The 27,153-nt window shown below is 41.7% G+C and overlaps 1 protein-coding gene across 1 annotated transcript; it reads left to right on the forward strand.

Moving 5' to 3' along the window:
- On the forward strand, positions 1-26,679 carry LOC126392052 (rap guanine nucleotide exchange factor 5-like). Its single transcript, XM_050047166.1, has 18 exons — positions 1-493; positions 5,238-5,377; positions 6,082-6,182; positions 11,730-11,808; positions 12,108-12,252; positions 12,343-12,440; positions 16,105-16,135; positions 16,350-16,428; positions 17,900-18,049; positions 18,461-18,558; positions 20,029-20,151; positions 20,718-20,896; positions 21,138-21,228; positions 21,327-21,377; positions 21,665-21,752; positions 21,932-21,996; positions 22,094-22,148; positions 24,298-26,679. Exons 1-18 carry the CDS (start codon positions 314-316, stop codon positions 24,414-24,416), a joined length of 1,872 nt encoding a protein of 623 aa, XP_049903123.1. The 5' UTR covers positions 1-313; the 3' UTR covers positions 24,417-26,679.
- The last annotated feature ends 474 nt before the right edge of the window (positions 26,680-27,153 follow it).

The raw sequence follows: 27,153 nt of genomic DNA on the forward strand, positions 1-27,153 counted from the left end.
GAATCTGTCGTTCACTCCGAGTAAAGCCAAGCACAGAGAGATACCTGGAGTCCAACTCGTGAAGACTTTCCTGCGCGTGCCTGTCAGCTACTGTGCTGACCACAGCAGACGGTGACCGAGATTTACTTTAGCTGCAGTGACAGAGGACTCTGCAACTCACCTGGAGCGCGTACACAGACACACACATACACTTTACTTACAGTCATTTTTTAACTGCTCACCTTCTCTTGCACATTTTTAAGAGCAGTGTGAGCACACAGCCAGGAGTCCTGCTGTTTTACCTGGTGGGCAGTCAGTAGTTGGTGAGCCCGCGATGTCGTGGGACTGCGGCCTGAGGTACATGTTCTCTGTGTCCCCTGCGCTTCAGCCAGGGAACATGTGTATCCTGCATGACAAGGAGGACCTGTCTAGACTGGAGATGGTCCAGAGGCTGGCCAAGGATGGCTGCCGCTTTCTGCAGAACCACAGCAAGGGCCCAGAGAGGACAAGTGAGGTGAGATACACAACAGCACTGCTGCAGTCAGAACATACGCCTTAACTTTTTTTTTTAACAACCATATTTGTAAGTAGCAGTATACACAATAGAGCCACAGCTTTAGTGTGAAATGCTGCTCTCTTTGATGCATTTCCACGAACACTAATCTTTGGCCTTCTCAGAATTAAGACAACAGTCGATATGCTTATCAGATAGTCCTCTTTATGTCATTACAAACACTACACAATTAGCATACTTTATCCTTGAATATTCAGTCAGAGAACATTAGTCTGTTTTGCTCTGGGCTATACGGTGATGTTTTACAGTGCTGTTCTGTGAGCATCTTGCCTAAGCATCATTTCTCGCACTCCCTGCAGTGTCCCATCCATCAAACCGCTTTTAATTTGTTGTCTGTTTTTATTGGCCTCCATACATTCTATAGTGTCTCTGCTTTCTCTGGAGATTCTGTCCAGACTACAAAAAGCTTTCTACAATTAAATATACCAAAAAAAAGTCTCTAGACTGCTGCAGAAGAGAGGGACGAATTAGATTACTATATAGAAGATTTCATGGCAGTATATTGTAGAGTGCATTGCATTCATATGCATAAAAATATACGTCATTAATGTACCTTATCCATTAAATTCGACACCAGCTACAGTCCCAATGTCATTACAGAAACTTAGCATGCTTTTAGAATACAGATGGTATCTATCATTATGGCAGCATCCTTGAAAATGTAAGTGCACGGACTGCACGTTCAGTTCAGCCTGCACACTTTTTTGAAAAACATTACATCACCTGCCAGTTGGCTGCGTAGGAGTCATCTGATTGGGTGACCTCGTGGTGGGCTCAGCTTCTCCCTTCCTGCCAGCTGTGCCTGTGTGCTGAACTGAACAACAATGGCAGGAAAAGTTGACGCAAGTGGCCAGACCACCATGCCAAGACATTGTATGGTTTTAGGGTGGATTCCAGTGCATCAGGTCTCTGACCTTTTCTGCAAACACAAGGCTAGATCTCCTTATCAAGGTTGTTATTCAATATGATGACCTTTCGTCTGCACTAGGCCACTGCCAATCTGCGTATGATCAAATGCTAGTGCTCCACAATACATGTTTTACCATTTTTAGTAAAATGCATTGTGCCAAGTTTCTCATATTGTAAATTTTAAAAAAACTGAGTATACCAATGGCACATGTGTATGTGTCATTTATGCAGTCCCAGCGGTAATGTCCGGATATACTGACCTTGTATTAAAGACGTGATGTTAGGTAGAAATAGTAAGATTATGTGAGATTATCTAGCAGTGTTTCTGTGGTTTAAAGTAATCCAATGATGCCACAATGCATGTACCATATTACATGTGACTCATATAAATATCTAAGCCCAGACATCAAAGAGCTTAGAAGTCAGCTAAATCCCAGCTGGTGGAAAAAGAGATGCTTTATATACAGTAGCCTGCATGTCTGTGAAAATGTATGAGAGATTCTGGTGCAGGGACATCATGAATGTTATGCAATCTTCTTAAATTATAAAGGAAAAAAATCTGAGTATTTTATTTATAATTCATTTTGCTTTAAAACCCAACAGGTTTAAATTTAATACTTTACAGTTTTGACTTTTGAAATCATTTGAAATCATTTGTTCTTTTGCCCTATTACATCACCACTGTTTTTAATTATTCAGGGAGATCATAGTTGTGCATGATCATCTGTTGTGTGTGACACTTTTCTTACACCTTACATAAGATTATTTCATCAACTTTAGTTTCCGTTGCTCTGTCCATCTGATTAGAACATAGAGCGTCTGTTCTCTGCCATTGCATGAAGCTTAAGAAAGCTTATGTGCAAATATTTTACATAACATGCACATACTCTTGTTTGCAGTATATTTTCAGAGCTTAACATAGGAATTTCAGCTAATTACTATTGGAGATAATGAAGCGCATCTGCATCAAAGGGTTTTCTTTGAAAACAACACGGATGTATGAATTCTATTCTTTCTCATCCTCCCACTCTGTATGATCCACATTATTCCTTTAGAGGAATTTAGTCCAAATCTGCACCCTGTCAGGACTGACACCTTCCAGGTCCCTTTAAGTGTTCCATACCATGCGTGCCAGACCGAGACATGCAGACAGAAGGTGTCCCTCTGGCCAGTGGAATGCATCTGGAACCCTGAAACACAGTAAACCATTTGGCGGGACACGACTTTGTGCAGAGGCCTGATAAGTACTGTTTACTCTCCTGCTGGCGGTGTCCATGTTGGGAGGACTTGGGTGCGAGCCGTGAGTCGAGGTCACCTCCAAGCTAGTGTAGGAACTGTGTGGCCCCGGTGCTCTGTCTCATTACAAGCATCCACTCTAGAGGCCTGATTGTGTTTTTTTTAGAAGGACACTGGTAACCACAAAGCCCAGTACACACTGACTCGTGGCCTGCAGCAGCAGAGGCACGATCAATAATTCATTGTGAGGAAAGGTTTGTTTGCTGTTTGACCCGTAAACAGTACACTGAGACACTCTGTTAATTATAGTCAAGAATTCAGCTGGCTTTGCTGTCGTACTTAATCAGACAAAAACTGCGTACTTTGATGGAGCTAAGAGCACACAGTGTGCGTCATGTCTTGATAAAGATAGAACCACCAGTGTCTTACTACCCAAGAACCAGGAAGCTAATCAGCACAGCCTTCCCTTTCTGGGAAATTTCTAGTTCTTTGCTTTTCGTCACGTCCCTATCCATACTGCAGGTCCTGTGACAGGATAATACAGTCTGTCATTACGCAGGATACACCCATAAGTGCATGAACGCAACTTTTATAAATGCAAGGGTGTGTGTTTATATTCAGATAAAGAGGAAATAAACTCATAAGTTGTCACTTTAACAGACATATAAACTTTGCTAAGAGTCATGAATCACAACACTGAAGGAACTGCCAGCAAACTTTGCCATTAATGGTCCTTTCTGAGGCTTTGAAAACATCTCTGCTGTTTATAGAAATCACTGCAGAACTGTTTAATGTTATTGCTAAAAATGTGGCCCACCCGGGGATGGACACAGTTGTGAATCTTTGTTGTATATAGATATTGTCTGTTTATGTTGTGTTTTGTTAATGTATTCATCTGTGTTTGTGCTGTGCACCTATACAGTGTGCCTGTTTACGTATGTACTATGTCCACAGATCACCGATAAGCGTTAATGTGCCAGGAAGTCATGCTTAACTGAAGGGTCCTGGATGCTTTTCTCTGCAAAAGGCAATTAGGGCAGAAAACTGCAACCACTTCCAGTCTGTCTGCCTGGCTAATTGCATGCACAGAGGCTTGTGCTGAATTGACTGATGGCTGAAGAGAGTGGGGGTGAAGGGAGGGGGTTTGCTGATGCAGGATGCAAAGTGTGCACCATACAGTGAACTCCTCATTAAGACCAATATCTATGATCGAGACCCTCCATTGTCAAGCAGCTACCAGCCGTCTTTACACTTCAGAGATACGGAAACAACCCCTTTTTACTGTAGGGTTAAAAAAAGCTAAATTCAGATGCTTCTTCATGAAATTTATTTCAATGTCCTGACTGACCAGTGGTGTACAGAGTCATATATTAAACTACAATATGCATTAAAAGGACAGTTCGCCCTATTATCTTTTACTCACAGTGCTACTTTCAAAAAATTCAACAGCAATGTCTCTTTCCAGAAATCATGACCTGGTTACTAAAGATAATCCACAGATCTTGTTGTGTACAGTTTCATGTAGGAACTATTTCCTTTCTGCCAGACTACACCCACCAACTGCATCACCGCACAGAAGGAAGTGTGCATCTACTCATGGATGAGAGGCTCATGCTCGTGGCAGATTTAAACGTTAATGGCGTCCTTCTCGGCTGAGTTGTAACTTAAGCTAACTTAGTGGTGCTAGGTGAGCTAGCAGTGGATGCACAACTCCTTCTACGTTGTAATACAGTTGGCAGGTGTTGCTTAGAAAGAAGACTACATGTCAGTTCAGATGACTACAGTCAATTCAGCAAAAGCCTCTGTGCATGCAATTAACCTACATGAAACTGCTCACAACAAGCCCTGTGGAGTATCTTTAGTAAGCAGGTCATGATTTCTGGAAAGAGACATTGCTGTTGAGTTTTTCAGATATATTTTTTGAGCACAATAAGCCAAGTGCCATCTAGCTTCATTATGTTTGAAAGAACATCTTCAACATTCTGCAATTAATCATTAAAATTGCAATTTATTTTGGTCTGTTTCAGTGCAGCTGTCTGTTACTATGGCTTTGATTGATAACATTGTGACTGGGAGACATTGTGTGACTAAGAGAGAAAGGGAGAAACAGAGGGAAACAGGGAGTGGGAGACAGTAGGCAACATGAGGATGAATTTATCATTCATAGTACCTCATGGTGGTCACAAGACAGTGTGAGTTTAAACTAAACTCTGAGCCACTAAACCATTGTTGGTGTGCAGAGTTTAACCCTATGACTGGTTGAAAGCAGATTGTTTCCAGCCACCCATAATTTAATAGGCTCTACATAGGAATTGGTAATTAAAATTTGTGCAGGTCTTTTATGTAAATCCCTGAATGGGCTCCACCGATAAGGACTGAATAATGATATATGGAAATTCTCTTTCATTTACAGTGCAGGGCTTTGACAGAGTATTATGATGGAAATCAGTGGTGATTTGTGTGAGTGGGAGAGAATACAGGGGAATCTCCTTGGTGATAACACACTCCCTCCCTCCCTCCCCACTCTTTCTCCGTCCAGCCCCAGAGTGACGAGGCAGTCCGCGTGTGTCTGAGGGAGAGGGGCCACGATGTGCTGGTTCTCCAGAGAATATCGTCAGAGCAGCCAGCCCTCTCCGCATCAGCGAGGGGAGGAGGGAGAGAGGAGGCGAGGAACAGGAGGTAAGCCTCTCCACTCCCCCTCCTTCCTAGATTCCCTCCCTCCTTCCCTCTCTCACTATCTGTTTCTCTCCCTCAGCACTCTCCCTCTCATCATTCTCCCTTTCTGCTCTCTCTGGATCACACACTCACTCTTACAGGCATGCTTACATCACAACTCCCAACACATAAATGACTATACTAAATACATATAAGTGAGCAGCATGGGACTGTGAGGCAGAGCTCTGCTGGCTGCCTTCCCATTCAAGTCATCCAGGAGCCTTTTTCAGCCGTGAACATACTGGGATAACTCAGTGTGCTTGAGGGACAGACAGCAGTGGACTCCGGGCTGTAGCAGCTGCAGGTGGATGGATGGATGGGTAAAAGGGGCATGCAGCAGTAACCACGGCAACGTTGCCGGTGTGAGGGCACAGGGACTCTGCAAGGATGGGATCTCGGCCACAGCCCCCGAACCTGCGGCAGGAGGGCAGGCTGCTGCATGCTGCCTTGGTGGAGCAGGAGGAGGACGAGGACGACGAGGAGGGCTCCGAGGAGAGCAGCAGTGACAGCACAAGCCGGGCAGAGCCGGTGACAATGCCCACCTTTGACGTCCCCTACTTTCGCTACATAGACGATGAGGGGACGGAGGGAGAGGAGGAATGGAGCAGCAGCCGCTCTCTGTCCTCTATTGAGGAAGACTCGTCCAATGACTCTGTTGTGTCTGACAGGTACATGGTGGTATCGGGGACCCCAGAGAAGATCTTGGAGCACTTGCTGAATGACCTGACACTTGATGACGACCAGGGGACGACACAGAGCAAAGAGTCAGGTCAGCATGCATACTTTATGGTCCTGAAAGTCCTTTCTCATCCCTGTTGTCCTCACTGTCTTCTGTAAGTGTGTGAATTTTTGTATTTTAGAGAGACAAAATTAAGATAGGAGAATATTTTTTTGATGGCACCTCGACAACTTTGTGACTATAGCAATGTCAAGGTGGTGTGCTTGTGCAGCTCCACTGAAATTTTTGTGTGATTATGAAAGACAGATAGAAAGAAAAAGACACAAAGTGCTCCCTTTACTTTCCGTTTCACTCTCTGCCCTCCCCATTCCTCCCTCTCTCTCGCAGAGAAGCTGGGACAGCAGCCCCCTCTGGGCAATATTACTGGGCTAATCATGTGCTATCATTCCCAGAATGGCTCTAAGTTTGTGCCTGTTCATTTAAAAGCCTTTGACAGAGATAAACGTTGCTCATATCTTTAAAGTGATGCCATATCAGATTGTGTGACAAGCAGTCCAGCCTCACAGCGACGACAAATGAACACATTTCCTCTCATCCCAGCAGGTACATGATAATGTGACACTGTTGCCAAGGCAGAGGAGACTCTGATTGAGCTGGAAAGCTGGTTTCGATGAGGGATGATGATTGAGAGCGTAGTCAGACAAGCAGAAAAAGAATGCTAGAGAGAAACGAGAAACACTGTGTGGTGGAGAAAAGGGGAAATAAGGAGGGAGGAAAAATAAAATGCAGATTCTTCCTTGGAGATGGTCACAGATGATCTGTCATCGGGATGGAGGCAGGCTAACCCCATATACCAGAGATCATTACTCATTCTGATGAGGAAGTGAATGAAATTGATCTAAATGTCCTCTGGGGAGATGTGCCTGCAGCTGGAAGATGGTGCATTTTACATGCATAGGGGAGTTATGTTTTATGTTGAATCACATATTTTATTGCTATAACTGAGTATTTAATATTGATGTTAGGTGAAAGATGGAACTGGATTTGCAGGAATGTGGGTGAGACATGCCTCTATTCCCTCAGTTAGGGTGTTCATAATAAGTACTGGCTCATAGGTGAGTGTATTGAGGTGAATCCTCGATAGGGAGCTGTGGACCAGAGCAGGATGCTGAGCGATATCCCAGGGTCAAAGAGCCAGAGACCTGAAGAGGAGAAGGAATGAACTCAGTCCTGAGCACCAATTGATCTTCACTCAGTGATGTTTAATAGTGTGACTCCTGCTGGCCTTGGCTCTCTCTGTGTGGATACTGGAGCTCTGTATGCTCCAGTGCAACTGCAAAGGGTGCCCTTGGAGGTTCAGCTCAGAAGAAGCACCATAGCATGAGATCCTTGATTTCATCAAAAAGAGATTTATTTGAACATCCACCAAGCCGCCGTGTTTGGTCTCCCTCTCAAGGCTGGTCCCAGAGAGACTGTGCAGCAACATGACTGATGGTTGCTGCAGGTTATTGACGTTGTGTTTATTATGACTTACATAAGGTACAGCACATTAGGAGGCCGATTCCATCTCATCATGGTATCACTTGCTTCTATCTGTACACAACATTAAGAATGCAGAGGAGCTTTCTGCAAGAGATGGCACTTTTTTGAAAGCACCACAGGCATGTTTGCGGGAAAAGCAAAACGTGAACCACTGCAGTAGTCCATACAGTATGGAGCTCTTATGTGCTTCCTTCTGTGGGCTAGCATTGTGGGTAGCATTGACAAGTGTTCAGTGTTGCCTTCTTTCCTGTGCCCAATCTCTGAGTGCAGCTATTGATTCTTGCTCTGCACAGATTCAGCACACTGCCAGCTCTGAAAAACATGTAATGGGACATTTGCGTTCTTAATGAGAGGATGTTCCAGCTCTTTTCACAGATGCGCCATGTGCGGAGATGTTGACGCTTATTTGTGGTGAAGAAAACATCACATTAAGTGAGCGGATATGAAATTAAAAATGTCTAAATACAGACTATCATAATAATTTAGGGCTTTTACACCAGGGCGATGTCTTCTGGTGCTTACTGCGCCAATAAGTGACACATTAACATGCTCATTTCAAAGGCCGCATTGATCAATTTTTACGAGCACTTATTGAAATGGAAAGGTGGATTGACAGCTTGATTGATTTCACAAGAGATTGACAAGCTCGATTAGTGAATCCATTCTGCGTTTCCTTTTGACTTGAGTGCCAGACAGCTGGATTCTGTATGATGAGTACAAAACAGCTTTTTCTGTATCCTACATTCTCTTCTCTGATCCAGGCTAATGATGGTGATCATTTTAAATAAAAATGGTTTGATGTGTAGGAGTCAAATATCATCCCAACAGACTGGTAAATGTTATTTATACAGCACAATTAATGCATAAACGTTTTTGGGTCAGTGAGGCGAACACATCTTCTGCCAAACTGTTTGGATTAAATCTACTCTGCAGGACATTCCCGGCTTTTTTTCTCTCTCGCTGTGTTACCAAGAAAAACTTGAGAATATGGCTTTAGGTCATGGAATTAAATATTTATTCTGTTTTTCCAACTTCAAAAAACTTGCAGAGTGTACAGCCTGGGGAGTGGTATGTAAGCTGTTACTCATGAGAAAGTGTTTCAGTTTAGATAGTTTGGAGAAAATACACAAATACCCAGTAGTGTGAGTGAGTAGTGCATGGTGACTGTGTATGTGTGTGGAGGTACAGTACAGTATGTGGGTGGCTGGTCGTTTGCGTGTTGTCTTTCTGGCTTTGTGTTAAGGTGCGTTACTGTATTCTTTTATGGGCGCTACATGTGTACGAGTGTGTAACCTCTCATAAGCAGTGAGTGATGCATCCACAGCTGCTCTGCACGGATTAACATAATGATGTCAGGGAGTCCTGTGGACCAGAACGCACACAAAGGGCCTGGGAAGCCAGTGTGAAATTAAAGGGGAGAATTTACAATTCTTGGTATGAGGCACACTTACAGTGGGGTTGAGAGGAGGCTGGCCCTAATAGGATTTGTAAAGCTTTTCGCTTGTGGCAGGGCATCATGTTTGGGAGCTACTGTCCTTCTCCTTCGCTTTAAGCCTCAGAAATTTATTTTAGTGGCTTTTATGGCAATTTATGAAATGCACTTTTACAGCTTGTGATAATGTCTATTGAATAATTATAACTTCCATTTTAATAAGATAAAAAAGGCACTTTGCATGCCATTTAAAAAATACAACAAACTGATGAATAAGCATAAGCCTTTGTTTATCATGGTGAAAAATTAAGTGTTGATTAAGTGTGACTCAATACCTTGAAGGTATTCATCGAAATAACACAGTACCAACTAGTACTGAAACTTCCAGTCGAATGATACCTGCATTTGATTATTTTTGTACCCAAACCAAGAATTAAAATTTATATGGTTTTGCTTGCAGCCAATCTCCGCAAGCATTCTTCGATTTAATGTGATGCGTGATTGGCCCACTACCCCAACAGTTACAGCCCATACAGTCTGTGGTGTAGTGAAGTGGAGCGTGGTTTATTTGACAGAGTTGGCAGCTCAGCATGCAGAGAAGCCCTAAAACGTTTTAAAGTATGGCCATACTACACCCCTGTGGCATCTGGTGTCATTATACACAACTGAATGCTTCCATTCACATGATGGGTATTGAATGAGGTAGAATAAAAGGTATCAAATGAAATATTAGTACTGGTATCATTTAAAGGTATACTACGCAGGAATTGTTGGTTACTGTTTGTAGATAGTATCCTCAGTGAAAGTGAAAGCTAATCCCAGATTCCCTCTGCTTGGCGCTTTGCCTTGGTATATTTCCGTTTTTTTGTGTGGTGTTCACAAGTTTTGTAGCTTCATCTTCTGCATACAATCTCACTACCATTTTATAAAGTACCGATGTCACCTGTGCGCTGTGCCCTGAAACATCTTGAACACAGCAAAATAAGAAGAAAATAAGACAATACAGGCAGATGGCAGAGTCTCTGATAAAGATAAATACACACACACTTCTACTAGGTCATAAGTGATTTTTTTTTTGTATGAGACTATACATTGCTTTTTAGAGAAAATCATGCATTGTATACTTTTAAGACAGAGGTGTCAAACATACGGCCCGGGGGCCAGAACCAGACCACCAAAGGGTCCAATCCGGCCCTCTAGATGACTTTGCACACCTAGTATTGATGCACATGTGAAGCCTGAGAGGCTTCAGGAGCAATTTAAACATTAAAACATGTAAAATACTGCCTTAGAGGCTTTTCGACTCTGAGCAGAATACGGCTCTCTGAAATAACAACAAGTACTGTCTATGGTCATATTTAAAGATACTGAACATTGTGGGAAAAAAACAGCAGTTTCAGTACAAAAGAATCTGAATCAGACTTCTGTCTTAAAACAATATTAGTGGAACCCTGCTGTTGCTGAGGCACTGACAAAACTGCAGATTGTAAATGGTTTGTAAGACAGGGGATGACTTAACTTGCTCCTAAAATAGCTTCCACTTTAGTGAAAAATGACATACTGTTGAATTTGCACGTTTTTTCATGAAAGAAAAATTTGAAGGGGTTATTATTTACAGGTTATTACGCAGTGGTTTTTCTGGTCTGGCCTGCTTGAGATCAAATTGGGCTGTATGTGGCCCCTGAACTAAAATGAGTTTGACACCCCTGCTTTAAGAGTAATGCATCGGTACTGGCATTGTGTTTTTAAACCATACATAGCCCTAGTTGTGATGATGTAGACTGTAAGTGCATTTCGTGTTAGGGGGACTTGTTAAAGTGAGCTCCTGCTCTATTTGACCAGCTCTGATTTAATCCATTTACAGAAACACTTACCCAGGTGTAACCTTGGGAAGAAATTACACAAGGATGCAGTGGTTTCTTGTAAACACATTAGGATGATGGCTAAGCAATATCAGATTGCTTTTTCTTTCTATTTGCAAGGTAATCGCAACGAAAACATCGACTTCATCAGAGGTCAGAGAGAGTCAACTGACACATTATTGGCTTATCTTTACTGATACAGCCTGCAACTGCAAATGTGTGAGATTGAAGATAAAGCCAGTAAAGGCTTGTTTGAACTTGTGGAGGAGCCAATGGAACAGAGGAATCCTCAGTGGTTTCAGCACAAGCGATTATCTGAGACTGACCATGAAGAATTATGTGCCATTGAAAGGTCTCTCCCACATTATGCTCGCCTCTGAAATGCCTGCGCTTAGTGCTTGTTAACCGATATATGACAGCAAAGAATGAGCTCTCCTGCTGGTATTGTTAAAATTAACTGAGAAAAAAAAACCTGAAGCCAAGTCTCTGAGCTGCCATCTCAATTAAAAGTACAATTCTACTGTATGTGCGGCTCAGCAAACATTAATCATACAGTTATCACGGCCACTGGCGTACCTGCCCTGCAGCATCCTGTAACATTTAAACCTAATGAGGCTGTGTGTGTAGGATCTATAGGATGCTCTGCACAGAATTTAAGCTTGTAAGCTTCTCCCCTCAGCAGGATATCCTGTATATTTTAAACATACAAGAAACTAGAAGCAGTTGAAGTATCTCCAGAGTTATTCTAATAGAAAATGTACCATGTTTTGTCCTCTTTCAATCATGTGTTTCTCTTTGCAGATACACTTCTGGATGACTTTCTGCTGACCTACCCAGTGTTCATGTCAACCAGTGATTTATGTCAAGCTCTGCTGGGACAATATCCTAAAACACAGTGGTTTTCACAGGAACATTATTACCAAGGTTCACACACAATAACCCTCTTTTGTGACTGCTACAGACAGACGTAGTTGTTATAAACAAAAACACGACTGCTTTATTGAGTCAGAGCTGCTCCACTTCACTCAACTGTGCTCATCAAACGGTCTCTCTTGCCGCCTGTCCTTAAATCAACATCACACTGACACTGGCTTTATTCATGCTTCAATGTATGCTGCACTTGGTGTCAGCAAATAAATCTTGTTCTCCATCTGTGCTGGAGCCTTAACTGAATCCCACCTATTGCACCAAGCGACACAGAGGGAAAGAGGACAGGAAGGAGGCTCTGGAGAGGAAACGAAAAGTCCTGCACCTGGTGACAGAGTGGATGGCCCTCTGCAAAGACTTCCTGAGGGAGGATGAGCACGTCAAACTTTTCCTGAAGGTAGGAAATATAATGTACTAGGGAAAGGGTGTAAACTGGGTGTGAGGTGTGCTTAATTTGGGTGGAATGAAAACTGACATTTCCTTCCAGACTTTGTATCGTTACGTGTTGGATGAGCTGTATGAGCACCCTGCCCTGGAGAAGGATGTGAAGGAGCTGCAGAAACTGTACCAGCTGCATCGCAGACAGTGAGTAACCATATCACTTACTTTGTCAATATAAGTCTTTAGACACACTGTAGTTCAGTACATACTTGCATAAACTAACTATGAAATGGAAAACAGATGTGTTCCCTGAAATAAATCGAATCTTACTTTTGGAAATCTGAAAAGAAGCAGAGATACTAGCTGCTCTCTGAGTGCAAAGAAAGAGCTGCTTCTCTGCTTGGTGCCTTTATTTAGCCTCTCATCAATGAATGCATTCAGAGACTGAAGAGTAATTGCAGTGTTCTGGGTTGTTATGCACGGAAATATGAAGGTCATGCAGCCCTTTATCTCAAATTTCTAAAATCGAGGAAATACAGGAATTTTAAGAATTAACGACAAGCTGTCAGAAATGATTGCCGCTTGTCAAAAGAAGAAAGGATTCTCCATTACTGGACACATCTTCAAACTCATGAGTATAATCCACAGACAAGATAAAAGAGGTGGTCGAAGCCTCAGAGTCTGAAAAGTGAAGCCAATGCAGAAGTGCATTAAAGCTACAGTCTTTCTACTGGCCAGCAGGGGGCGACTCCAGTGGTTGCAAAATAAGTCTGATAGTATAGAAATCTATGTGAAAATGACCCGACTACTTGCTGGATTTATTTCCTCAGTAAACACCTTCCTAATGAGTACAGTCCTGAAATGCTAGTTTCAAGTCTTCGCCAATACAGCATAATGTTCATTTTGTAAATTATGGACCCATTTAGAGTAAAACAGAAGATGACGCAGGGTATGCTTTAGGGCTACCTCTGCGGTGACCTGTCAATCAGGATAGAGGCATAGCAATGCGTATCCTCTACAGCTCCACCCTCTCATCCAAATATGGTCACTTCTGACTCCAAAACATGGCCGTTGCAAGGATTTTTCTTGACCAATACGCAGGAGTTCTAAGAAAATATTTGATTATCATGACTTTTGAGATAATTTGAAAGGAAGTTCAAAGAATGTTTTTGCGATAAAAGCAGATATGGCACACAACACAATCGATAAAAAATTAGTTTTTAATAGAAATTGGCCTGAGAATATTCATCAAAATAGCTATAGTGACCACAAGGCAATGACAAAAATGTCCATCATGTGCAAAGGTTACAGACTTCAGCACCGGACAGCGCCCATGCAGCCACAATTAATAACGCAACAATGCATCCAAAATGCAACAAGAAGAAGAATTTATTCCATAAGCATTATTAGACAGCCGAAATGCCAACTGAAGGATTTAAAATCCACTAACCAATGGTCACGATGGCTCTGTCCGCTTCTTCTGTACAGTCATTGGTATAATGTCACGTCCATATACTATTAAACACAGCAGTACACATCATTATGGCTTCAAATTTGTAATTATGTACAGTCCCTCCAGGATTTCATCGGCTTTGTCCGAGATTGTTGAGGCCTAAAATGCCTGATTTCATGGTGATGAAATTGCGGGAGACAGTGAAAATTGCAAACAAAAGTTGCTTCCTTTTTTGTCTGTTTTGTTTTTTTGCTTTGTTTTGTATAATTCATTGAAAAAACAACTAATTTACTGTTGAATTAATCGAATTTAAACATATCTGTCAGGAGCTGGTAGATGTTCACATTTTAAAAACTGAATTTCCGATCCTGGCACACACGTATTCCCTTTGTCTGGTCTTTGGTCTGCTAGTTTCAGCCATTCTCTGAACATGTGTTTGTCAGTCGATGATTTTTCGTTTGTGTTCCACCACAATATTGCAGGGGGTGCAAAACAGTTTATCTCCGCAAAACTTGTGCAAAACATCAGGGAACTGTTTTGCACAAGCTTTAGCAGTAATTTTTGTTGGTAAATGTGAGACATTAGAATCACACACGTTTGCATCTTCATACCATAAACATGGAAGTGAATTCGGTGACGTACGTCCATTACGTTTGCGCGAGGGAGCTATGAATGGTGGAGCTCTCAGGAGGCTGGTCAAAATTGCGGAAAAGTTGCGGTGATTTGACAAAATTGCATGGTTGTGCAGACTTCACAGAGATTGGTCGAATTTGCGTTAATTGTTGCGATTGCAACATCACGAATTTCTGGAGGGACTGTTTGTAAGTCAGTCCATAATCTAAATAAAAAATACATATAGTAGGAATGCACTGATTCAGTGCAGCATGTTGGTATCGACTGTGATACTGACCTTTAAAAGCAGAATGTGTTTCAGCCATAATGAATCAATTACATCTATTCAGTCATGACGGGCCACCAACAATCCCTGACCTCATGTTACCTCATATAAAATTGATTTCAATAAGTTCCATGTGGTGATGTATATGGATTTTCAATTTCAAAACCACTAGTATCAGATCGATGCTTAGTAGCAGGGAGAGAAAAGTTGGATTGATGCATCCCTTACATACACACAGTATGATAACAAGGGCACTTTAGTCGACACATTTTGGCACAAATTCTGTCTAGATGTCCCCTGGGTTGTTTTTGTCTGTTTCTTTATCACAATGATGCACATCTACAAGTTATGGAATGACAAAGTGGACACATAACATATTTCTTAATTGACATCTGACTGAATCTTGAATATTGAGTCTGTTCGGTGGTTGTAAAAGTGGATCTGTTGCTGAAATATTTCTTGGTTTGATGAAAAAAAAATAAGCATCACATTACTGTTTGATGCTACAGCGTAAATATCCCCCAGTCACCAGACACATTGCCACACCCAGGTCCCCCTTCCCCTCCCTCAACCACAGCCTCCAATCAGATCTCCTCCCTGGGGATGCTCCAACCTGCCGCCCATTAGAAACCAGTGCAGATAATTCAACCTGCCTCTGCTGCCATTATCTGTGTTATTCATGTTTATATATCCAAGGAGGGAGATCCACAACACCCACTCCTTTAGAGCAGTGGACTTTGTGAGGGTGTTACTGACTGACATACTCCACTATTTATGAGCTTTTCCACAATCAGGCTCATGCAGGGGGGAGGACAAGGTTGACTGCTTTGTGGCAATCTGCTGCTGAGTGAAAAGCTAAAAGGTGTCATTTTTTATAGAAAGAAGACTCATTTAGTCCTCTGCTCGCATCAACTTCCATCTGGCCTTTGTGCAGAAAGAAAGCTCAGGTCATGTGTTTCTGAAAGCTCAGGAATCAAACACCATTTGTTCTCTTTCACTCTCTCGTCATGTGGCCTTATAATACACAGAGCTCACTGACTGTGTTTTTTTAAAGACAGTGAATAAGATCATAAGCTCTGTTTTGACAACACAGTGGGAATCAGGTTTTTCATTAGTGCAGGGCTGCTGCTGGCCAGCCAGAGAGAGGGGATCCCTCAGGGCAGGCTTTGTGCCAACATGCCTATTGTGATGCAGAGCCCAGTAAAAGCTGAGGGATGATAATGGACACGGGGCTATCCATCATGCTAGCCGGGCCTAACTGATGAGAATAGGGTGATTAAATGAAGGGATCACATTGGAAGGTCTAAAATCTGCAAAGCACTCTAATCTCACTTTGACACTTATCTTAAATAATGGACTGAAAGCTGCAGCGGACTATATATGCACATTCACTTTACCTTGATTATAGACTGGTGAAGTTGTTTTTGTACTTGAGTTGCAGCCTAAGGAAATCACCAGGTCTTTTTTTTTTGTATTTGAGGACAAATAATTTACTGTATTTATTCTTCTTTTTCCAGCACGGTGGATGAATATTCCCCTCAAAGAAAGGTGAGTGAAAAGATTGTGTTTGCTCTCTTTACTGAGACAGAAAGAATTTTATTTTACGAAGCTGGCTGCCCACTTTGACGCACCCGATTGGGTGTCGGAGCTATTGTCCTCACATTTCCTGCTAAAGTCATTGTTCTGTGGTTCTAGTGAAATGCCCGTAGAGTTCCCAGGCAATACGAATGTGTCAAAAATCCACGCATTTCCCTTCTTTTAGAGCAAAGCACTTTTCCACCAATTGAGCCTGAAGGAGAACGGGCTCCAGGCCAGGACCACGCAGAGGGAGACCAAGGAAGGTAAGTCGTAAAACGTGTCGTTCTTCACACATTCCTCCCATCATACGTCGTTTTCAAAACTGTCGAGAGGAGACGTTTAGTCTGAACAGAAGAACAATGGGAATCTTTTCAGGGAAGGATTGAGAAGGTTGGGAAATACAAATTCCTCTTGACCTGTGAATTTATTTTGTCACACTGGGATCAGCTTGGCTTTAAAGGGCAAGTTCACCCAAATATATATCTGTCTTGAGGCCTTAACACACTGTAGCCAGCAGAGATATTTTGGCGTCAACTTTGGGGAGCTATCTTTATATGATGCTACTCAAAGTTAAGGATGCTTCCATGGTAGGATGGGTCCTTCCAAGTCGGGTCCTACAGAGGCAAGGCAAGACTCGTTCCCTAGCATTTGGTGAACACTCATATGAACAGGCTAGCATCATTGAAGAGGGCCCGCCTTCAATACCAGAAGATCCTGCACAAAGAATTGTGAGTACTTCATGCCCGCTGAGGATACACACATGCATCCTTGAAAATTCTCTAAAGGAAGGACTTCCTCGGTAGCATTTGAAGCGTCCTTGACATTGGAACAGTGCTTTGGCGAGATTCGATGACGCAGACTCCTTGATATTGAGCAGTTTAAGAATCCTTCCTTGACTTTGAGAAGCACCAACAGTCATTGATTGGTAGCAGCAGCAATATTTTTTTTGTATTTGCAATGATGCAACCGGTCCACCATTGTCAGAACGTGATTAGTTCATGCCTTTATTCGTTAAAAAAATATTGATGTGCAAATTAATTGCACAAACAACACCTTCATCTGTAAAGGCCCTGAGTGATTTTCATTTGAACTACACTCGATCGAAGAAACTGTCCCCACTGACCCTTCACCTTCATCATGACAAACCTAATGAGTAAGCTAGGTCCATCCCAGTACTGCCACACTACACAGTTGATCCACAGCTGATCACTGAGTGGTTACACTGGAGCAGTTGATAACCAATTGCTCTGCTCAAGGTCACCTTATCAATAAGGGGCAGCCCTGTTATATCCTGTCCTTCCTGCTGTTTCAGAAACAGTAGCAAGTGAGTCAGTTAATTGCTTTCTTTCTGGTTGAAGTGTATTAAAAGGTTAAATTAACCTGCCACAGTCTGTGTCTGGAAAAGAAAACCTGCATAGACGATTTACACCAGCTCTCCCAGCAAAACAGGCAATTCCACTAAGACCCCCAAGAGCCTCACAAGGGTCACTGAAAGTTTGATGAAGTGTTCTTGGACATTTGCACCTATTAAAAACAATATCATTAAAGTCACTGCTACCTAACTAGTCTTGTGGCCTTGTGTCATAATGTAGTTTCAATTTGCATACACTATACACAGAGGCATTTGGGATGTATTCCATTCGGTTAATATGGCCAGTGGCAAAGATGCATCCATATAAATGATTGTCATTCTATATTAAAATTTACTGAAACAATATTCTCTCTCTGTTACAGTGCTGTGTCATGTGTATATTACCATGGACTCGTTCCTAAGTATGAGGGCCCATGGTGGGGTGGTGGCCCAGGAGCTGCTGCAGGCAGTGGCAGAAAGGATGGATGTCCCTCAGGGGGAACTGGTGCTAGTGGCTGTCACTTACAATGGAGGTATATTTACCTTTCTAACTAAACAACTTCAGTGCATATTAACACTTCACTGAAAGAAAATATTTCATATGAAAAACTCATCATATCGCATTTTAATTGCTCACAATGTTTTTAATACTTAAGGGTTTTTTGCCTATTGAAATATATATTGAGTCCTGACATGAATGTGTGAGATTGTAATCAACAGAGCCAGCCTAAATATCTCCCCAGTGACAACAGTAAAAGGGAGAGGCATTTACAGTCCAGTGATATAATGTCAGTATCAGTTATCAGTGACTGAAGTGACTGGCCACCTCAGTGCGGAGCCTAGCACAGCGAGTCTTATCTGCTGCTACTGATAGCCGCTTACACGCTGCCTGACAGATTTTTAATGGTATTCTGCTGTTTGTGATATGTTTTCTCTGCCTGCAGGGAGGCTCCTCCTGCAGCCTCAGGACCGAGTATTCTCTGATTCTCTCCGGCCGGTGGGCAGGCTGCATGTGTGCAGGAAGGATCTGGGTGAAGTCCTGGTAAGAATATCACTGCAATGTGTCATGTCAACTTACAGTAATACTTTACCCCCCAGATGACCATTTGTATATCTGTTACTCACCCTGTGTTAGGTTGAATCTGTGAAGAAAACTGTTTTTTTTTTCTCCTTGCCTCCGGTGAACGACAAATCCAAAAACACCTGTTTACAACCTCTTACACAACTCCATACCCAAGTCACATTTATCCAGATGATGCTCAGTACTTTCTGAACAGACAGATCTTTCCAATCGAAAAGTAAAACTTATCTATGCTATCTGTAAAACCAGACTCACACTCAGTCATTTTACTTCGCTGAACACGGGAGCTGCTAGTCTACCGCCACCTTGATCGGTAGTTTGTTTGTGTTATTGTGTAAATTAACTGAATCCACACTAACCCTTTAAAACATCAACGTCAGACAAAAACACAAACTAACTGATGGTGGCAGCGGTAGACCAGCAGCTCCCGTGTGCAGTGGTCTCCATTTTTGGATTCATCGTTCACCGGAGGTACGCCAGAAAAACACTTTAGCGTAACACGGGGGAGTAATTGATCAACAAATGGTCATTTGGGAAGTATTCCTTTGAAGTCAATATGAAATAAAAACTGCCTTTTTAACCCTTTCAAATTACATCCCTGTCCATATTTTGCACCTTTTTAACTATATATACAAAAACAAAAAAAGTGTCTTTGTGTTCTTATATCAAAATCCAATCATGTTTCCCATAAAACAAAATATGATGTGCTTATGTAAGCTATTACCAACCAGTTTCAACCAATAATATCACAACATCCACCCATCAGTCAATCTGCAACTTTTAGCTGCCCAGAACTAAAATTAAGTTACAGTAGTTAGCTAGCGACATCATGTTACATCAGTGTGTCATCGTTTCTCCAAAATACCGTGGTTACAGGTCCTCTGGCTAGGAATTATTCAGGAAAGCAAGGCTTTGCATTTACAGTGGACTGCTTCAGCAACTTATGTTAAATCGCACATACAAAGGATATTATCTGTCTCTGACGGATACTACTATCCCATTGGCGTTACGTGTCCGGGCTGCACTGTTATAACACACCCACTTTTCCACAATCAAATCAAATTCTTCCCAACATTATATCCCACCTGCCTATCCTGCTTCACTTGGAAATACATTACAATACTTGAGCTAGATACTCTTGAAATGCCATTTTATCTGGAGTTAACATACTCTGAATATACTGTCAAAATAGTGTCCTGTTAGTTCGTACATAGACACTCATACACATGCTCGGAGGCGGTGAATACAATGATGTGCAGCATAGTTGAGGTTTATAATATGAATCTTCAAAAGTAAAATTTATTGAAATCTACTAACATGAAATGACATCTGCAAAAATGATGATGTCAGTCATTCAGGTGGTTTGATGAAAAACTGGCCCTGTTGTTGTCATGTGTCTGATATTGTTTTTCATTTGTTCTCTGTCTGCAGAACCCGTTCACAGACAACTCCGAGCTGCAGCAGAGGACAGCTCGCATGCTCAGTTTAAACACATGGGATGTGGCCGTTGCTCTCACCAACTTTGACTGGACCATCTTTGACTCCATACACGAGGTTTGTCCCACATCCTCCCTACTTATACATAATTTGTTGCCTTTAAAGGAGCAGTGTGTAGGATTTAGCAACATCTAGTGGTGAGGACTGCAGATTGCAACCAGTTGAGACTTTTCTTGTGTGCCAAGTTGGAACTCCTAGTGAGGATTCCCTTAGTGCTCAATGTTCAGGAGGTTTTTATCAGGTGCCAAATTATCCACAGAGGTCTCCTCCTCCCCAAAACAAATGGAGCCAGTGATTTAAACTATTAAAAACACTGAATAAAGCAGTTTCACTTTAAAAACTAGTGTTTTGAGATGCTGTTCAGCTCAGAAACATGGTGGTGCAATACGGTGGATTCCATGGATGCAGACCACTCACTATGTAGCTATAAATGGCTGGTTGTAAGGTTCCGAAAACACGATGATTGTTGTGTCATATTCCATTCCTGTCGATACATCCCCCTAAATCCTGCACACTGGACCTTTAAAAAAGATCTTAACTGTTCAAAAAGTGATCTGACATGATACCCTGTTAGCACTGTGTGTCCTGCTGTCAGCTCATGAGTGCATGATGTTCTTTTCCAGCAAGAACTTGTGTATTTCACCTTCAGCCGCCACAGTAGCAGCAACCACACTGTGGCGTTGGAGCTACTGCTGCAGCGCTGCAATGAAGTCCAGCTGTGGGTAATGACCGAGGTGCTGCTGTGCCCGACTCTTTGCAAAAGGGTCCAACTCATCAAGAAGTTCATCAAGATCGCTGCTCAGTTAGTAGCTTCACTCAGATCCTCCTGCATTTTTATCAGAGATATATTCAGTGTGATCCTATACAGACCAGTTGGCCAACACAACAGCATTTCAGCCCCAAAAATCTTTAGAGACATGTGTTTAGATTTGCACGGGGATGCTGCCCCCTCCAGTGGCAGATCAATAAACTACATCTGCTTTTGTGCCGTTAAGTGCACCCCCTGAAGTAACTGAATTGTGTGCTCCATTGATCTGTTGCAGCTGTAAAGCACAGAGGAACCTCAACTGTTTCTTTGCCATTATAATGGGTCTGAACACTGCAGCTGTGAGCCGCCTCAGTCAGACATGGGAGGTAAAGATGTTCCTTTTCTTCATCTTCTGCTTTCATCTGTGCTACCTTTCATGTACAAGTACATCTAAAAAAATAGATCCTGTTATTGTCTGTTGCAGAAAATTCCTGGGAAATTCAAAAAGCTGTTTTCAGAGCTGGAGACAATTACAGTAAGTGTAATGTATGGCACTCAGTGTATTCAGTGCACAGTATATATCTGTTTTGAAATGAAAAAACTATTACATTATTAATCCACTGCAGCGGGGAATACAAACCCGTGCTTCAGTGTGGAAGAGGAGAAACAGATGTTTTTCATTTCGAAACATCAGGTGCTTTAAATAATCATAAGATTCTCATGCTGCCATAATGTAGCTAACAAAGTACGCATGCACAGGCACACATACACACATTCATCCCGAGAGGTTTACACTCATTCGTTTTGAAAATGTCTTCACAGGATCCCTCACTGAACCACAAGGCCTACAGGGAATCCTTTAAGAAGATGAAGGCGCCAAAGATCCCCTTCCCTCCACTGCTACTGAAAGGTGCGCTCATTATTCTGTCACTTCAATACCCCACCCACACCTAGTCTAACTCTGGGAGGAGAGCGCGGTGAAATATTTCTGGCAGATATTTGAAGATTTGCAGATTTGAAATGTAGAATCAAACATTTTTACCCCGAATACCTGTTGGTGAAAACTAACCAAATGTCTGTCTGTTTTAGATATCACGTTCATACACGAAGGCAACAAGACGTTTCATGATAATCTGGTCAATTTTGAGAAGCTGGTGAGTTCATGAACGTTGCATGCTTCCACACAATAAAACATACAGCAGCGCTGAAATTTAAATGTTGAATGACACCTGTGTCCATCTTTATTTCCAGCACATGATAGCGGACACGGTGCGGCTCATCCGGCAGTGTCAGAAAGATCACATGGGTCAGTATTCAGATCACTCATTCCTCATGTTAGGGTGCAAGATCAACCTAGATTCTAAACTTTACTTAGTAATTCTGCTCTTAATCAGGGATGTAGTATCAGTTTTTGCAAGGCAAATAAGCAAATCTGTTAACTTTGAAATACACTGTCTCCATTTGGTTTAAATTTAATCATTTTTAAATGAGTTCTTCTTATTTTACTGCACAACAATCAGATTAACACTCAAAACAACTCTAACAACACACCCCGTGACTGAAAAGGAGCCAGAAGAAGAAAATATCTTATTTCACCTGCCCCTTTCTCAGAACATAAGTAAACAAAAGAAATAGATGGTCTGTCAATTACAGTAAGGCTGTTTTCACACTTGGTCCTTTTCAGCCCTCTAAACAGACTCAGAGTGGTGACTCAGCATTTTTTCTCAGACAAGTCTGCTGCGTGGTTCACTTAACCTGCGCCTTGTGAACACAAAAATGCTCCGGGTTCGCTTTGCTCTTTGTCTTTGTATTTAGCCCTCTAGATCACATGCTGTTGCACTGAGACGCTTGAAAAAACAGACCAAACCATGTTGGCCTGTAACGCTTGCAAGGACACAGGACCAGGATGTGGAGTGTAGAATACATCAAACAGCAACAGTCTACAGCACAGAAATGCTAAAGTTTTCCTCCAATTTTAAGTTCATCTGAAAGCGAGGGGCTTCTTAACCGCTCTGCAGTGGCATGACAGAGTAAAAACAAAACTATTTCAATATATATTATATATAGTGTGAACAGAAAGAGGACTGAGGCCCCATCAGAGCTGAAGCTGACAAGAAAGAGAACTGGGCCCTCTTTCAAATGATCTGACAATGTGAACACAAAAAGAGTACCTTTTCTGTTGGTCCACTTTTTGGTCCATTTTAAGAGGACTGAGTTTGGATTGTTTAAATAGAACTACATGTAAAACCCCCAAAAAGGACTTAATGTGAAAACACCCTTCATTTACAACTTAAATCAGATTAGCCTAATACTCCTAACCATGATGTCCAATCATTTCATTTTTTGATATCAAAATATTTTTGGCTGGTTTTACCCTCCACAACATCCCTGTGTGTCATAAGTGGAAAGAAAAATTGGTCTTAATGGCTTTTTTCAATATAATATTTTTACCAGGCCATCAGTAACATGATATGCATGCATGATATGTTGGGTTCAACACTGAAAAAAAAACCGTAATGACTTATAGTTTTCTCGTCACTTTTAAAAAGAGTAATTTATCACTGTACTCATTTAATCCCTGTAGAAGAAAGTAATTTGTATACTACTCGTTACATTTCTTTTGCATAACTCTACAACATCGACGTTAAACCTCGTACATATGCCCACATATGCACAGCGCTACAGCAGCCTGTAACTGCCTCAAAATGAAACTATATCAATATATAAAAGAGGCCTTCCTAACTCTGCCTTGTACAAATATAATTGACTTCAAAATAAAATATCAGCTGGCCTAAACATAATATAAGAGACTAGCCTTCCTAACAGCACTATGATGACAAACTTAGAGAAAATATATCACATTTAAATGGTATATGAACGACATTTAATAGGCTACACACACTCAATCAATCGCTCACTCACCAAGCCATGGCTTTATAGCATATTAGATCTGTTTATCACCAAAGCAGTGGTTTTATCTCATGAGAAGGAGCCTCTCAAATTGTTTGTCAGATATACTGTACCTCCTCTGAGTCAGCACAGACTGCCCAGGCCAAACAGCTTCTCCATAAGCCTTTTTTTTTCTATCCACCCATTATGCAGGTAATTGAAGAACTTATGTAAAGCAAATAAATTGATTAGAAACTGTAATGTTATTACTGAATTTAGAACACTGACGCGTAACATTGCTGACAGATATAATGTAATTACAGTGACATGTTGCTTCGTAACATGTTTGATATGATTATAAATTAAATGCGCATCTATTTGATTTAATTTGAATTTTATATGGAATTTTTAAAGCACAATGACCCACAGGAGTAGCATGACATAAAAACTTAGAGAGCACTTGAAAGCATTATCTTCAACAGATAATTATCCAACGTGCATCCTAATTAAAGATACAGTAGGATGCTGCTCTTGGCTTAGAGTTAAAACCTTTTCTTTCCCCACAGGAAATGGCATCACACAGAAGAGCAGCGCAGAGGTGCGAGCCTACATTGATTACCTGCATATCATCGACAATCAGCAGACTCTGTTCGAACTGTCACACAGGCTGGAGCCTCGCACATAAGAGAGCAGCTCTTACTGCACTTCCCCACTGTGTCAGCCAGACTGTCAGAACGCCAAGGAACAATCCACCGCTATCATCTATCTCTCAGGACTCAGTGAGCAATCAGAGGATGCTGCATGACCCTGGCCGACCACAGGAGGGAGCTGCTCAATCAGGAAAGTCTCAGCAGGGAAGGGAATAAGCAGAAAAAGACATGTCTGAGGTTAAATGCATAAATGTTAGCATAGATGATCCAAAACACCTACAAGCAGGCCGAGCTGCAGTGCCAGCTGTGTCACCCCAACTATGTCTAGATCTGCTGGTCCAAAACGGCTGCTGCTATTACTACAGCAAAGATTGGGAAGAGTAGAGCAGATTTAACAATAATCCAATAGCTCCTCCTTGTGGAGAATCAGCAGCCTGCAACAAGAGTTTGCAGCTGCAGTGCTTCCCATCTAATACACAGACTGACAACAGTGTGTGTGACAAAAAGGTCCACGTACGAGCCTTTCCAGAACCTTTAGCCACACAAATCACATAAAGTGATCAAGGTGCAGATTAACTCATGATACATCTTTTTGTATTCTCTGTGTTTAAGGATCTGGCAGCAGTGGGTTGTTTCATCAGAGTTAACCAAAGAGTATTTCAGTCCTATATTGTACACACACTTCACTTTTCTTCAGACACGATCCACATGTTCTCTTTGCCAGATGTGGGACAGGCAGTCACGAACAGATCAGTACAGTGTTTGCACAACAAGCTGGATCAAGATGACAGAAATAGTGAAAAGGAAACATATGTAACATGTTCATATATTATTTTCGTTATCTATTTTTACATTGCAGAATTCTCTTACTGTACTGTTTTCTATTGTTTAACCATAAAGTGTATTAGATCAGTGGTTCCCAACTGGTGGGTCGCAGGTCAAGTTTGTTAAAAACACACTTTATTTTGAAGTACAGTGAATTTCCGGCACAAAGCTTATATTTTGAAGTGCTGTTTCCTGCTGTAGAGTGAGTGACTAATGGACAGCTACTTCACAGAGACAGCAAACTAGTTGGACGACATGTTCACACACAAGTATGACAATGAGTGTATTAAGCTGTGTGTACCTTGAGCCAATGACTAAGGAGAAATCTGGACCTGTGGCTGGACCAGTTGGGAACCACTGTATTAGATGAAGCAGTTCATATGGTATTAGAGCAGAAAATTAAATAAGAATACACAGTATAGTGTGTTTCTTTGGTGTGTGGGGAAAGTTGTATGTCCCGTGTGTGAGTTATAATCACGTATGTTAGTGCCAAATGCCGTAAAAAACGCCCATTCAAAGTAAAGCTAGCTGCTCATCTCTTTAGAAGCGTAAGGATCTCCATCTAGTTGAGCTGTGGACAATCAGTTAAACGAAGCAGCAGACTCGTACTGACACTGATACATTTGTATTGGTCTCTAAAGTTCAGGTTAAAACACAACATAGTGCATTTTGCCATTCAGATCATGTTTGATTTGTTGAGGCTCGGAGATATCGGCTTTAGCTGTTTGGTGCTCAGAGTGCCAGAAATTAGCATTTGAAAAACTCTGCAGCAGCATCATATCTCTGCAGCATATCTCTTTCATCCTGGGTAAACGTATGGATAGATACTGCAGAGGAAGAATAAATTTCATTGTATTTGTGGGTGAACTGTCACTACAAGTAAAAGCAATAGAAAAAACAAGTACTACAGCACCTTCTGGACAAAAAAAAGTTAAAGACAAAAAGAAATTGAAGCCATTTCCTTCTGTACGGTGTGTACTAACACTACTGTATCCACTTGTATAGTGTGTGGCTATAAAAGACACTTTACAGTATTTATTCTCCAGATTGGTTATCTAAAAATTGCCCTGAGGCTCGGCCATTTTAAGTCGGCGTTGTGAAGTGTTGTAGTTGGAGTTTTGCATTATAATATCTTGAGGTTTTATTTGCATATTTTGGATTTTTAAAGCCCGCAGAGATCATGGAGAGAAAATGCTTTAGCAGTATCTTATTTTGAGTTTCATTTGTATCATCAACAATGTACAGTTGATTCTATTTATACTGTATATATACACCATATGTTGACATTCAGGATAGGAATATTTATTTATTTCAGAATTATTTATTTGTTCGATAGATGTTACTTCTATTGGTTAAATTTGATTTCTTTCTCCTTTTTTTGTACGCACCGTTTTTGGCTGGTCTGCATGATATGGCAAACCATGGATTGACCACCAGTGTCAACTGTGCATGCAATAAAATATTTTTCATCATCATGAGTTTGGTTATTGTAAAAATATATCTATATTTAAATGTATAAGGTGCTGACATTCAAAATACATTATCCAAGGTTACAGCAAAGATTGAAACTACAGCAGTACAGACTACAGTAAGTTAGAAGACTGATTATACTGTCTATTGCTTAGATGTAGGTAGAGGTGTTTGTTACCTGCAAGGCATTTCTGCCTGTCACATCTCCGCTGCAGGGTCATCAGCTGGGAGCTCCTTGAATCCCAGAACATCTATAAGTGGTGGGCGGGTGGAAGGGACGTCTCTCTACAGCTCCCTGCCATGCCCTAGGATCCTTGGTTCCCCCACTTCGAGTCTCTTCTTCTGAGCCACAGCCAGAAGCTCCTTTTCTCTGCCTCCTCGGCCACTTCCCAGAGTACCTTCTTTTGCTTGGACCCAGGCACTCCTGGGGTGTTTAGCAGCTGATGGGATTTTCCAACAAAGCCTCTGCATCTGACT

The sequence above is a fragment of the Epinephelus moara genome, chromosome 6, assembly GCF_006386435.1.
Source record: "Epinephelus moara isolate mb chromosome 6, YSFRI_EMoa_1.0, whole genome shotgun sequence".
NCBI classification, from domain to species: Eukaryota; Metazoa; Chordata; class Actinopteri; order Perciformes; family Serranidae; genus Epinephelus; species Epinephelus moara.

Coding starts and splice junctions, on each gene's coding strand:
- LOC126392052 (XM_050047166.1), top strand. CDS start 314: ATGTCGTGGGACTGCGGCCTGAGGTACATGTTCTCTGTGTCCCCTGCG. Junction 16,429..17,899: donor GCAGAGGGAGACCAAGGAAG/GTAAGTCGTAAA, acceptor TCTCTGTTACAG/TGCTGTGTCATGTGTATATT. Junction 21,229..21,326: donor GCCTCAGTCAGACATGGGAG/GTAAAGATGTTC, acceptor TGTCTGTTGCAG/AAAATTCCTGGGAAATTCAA.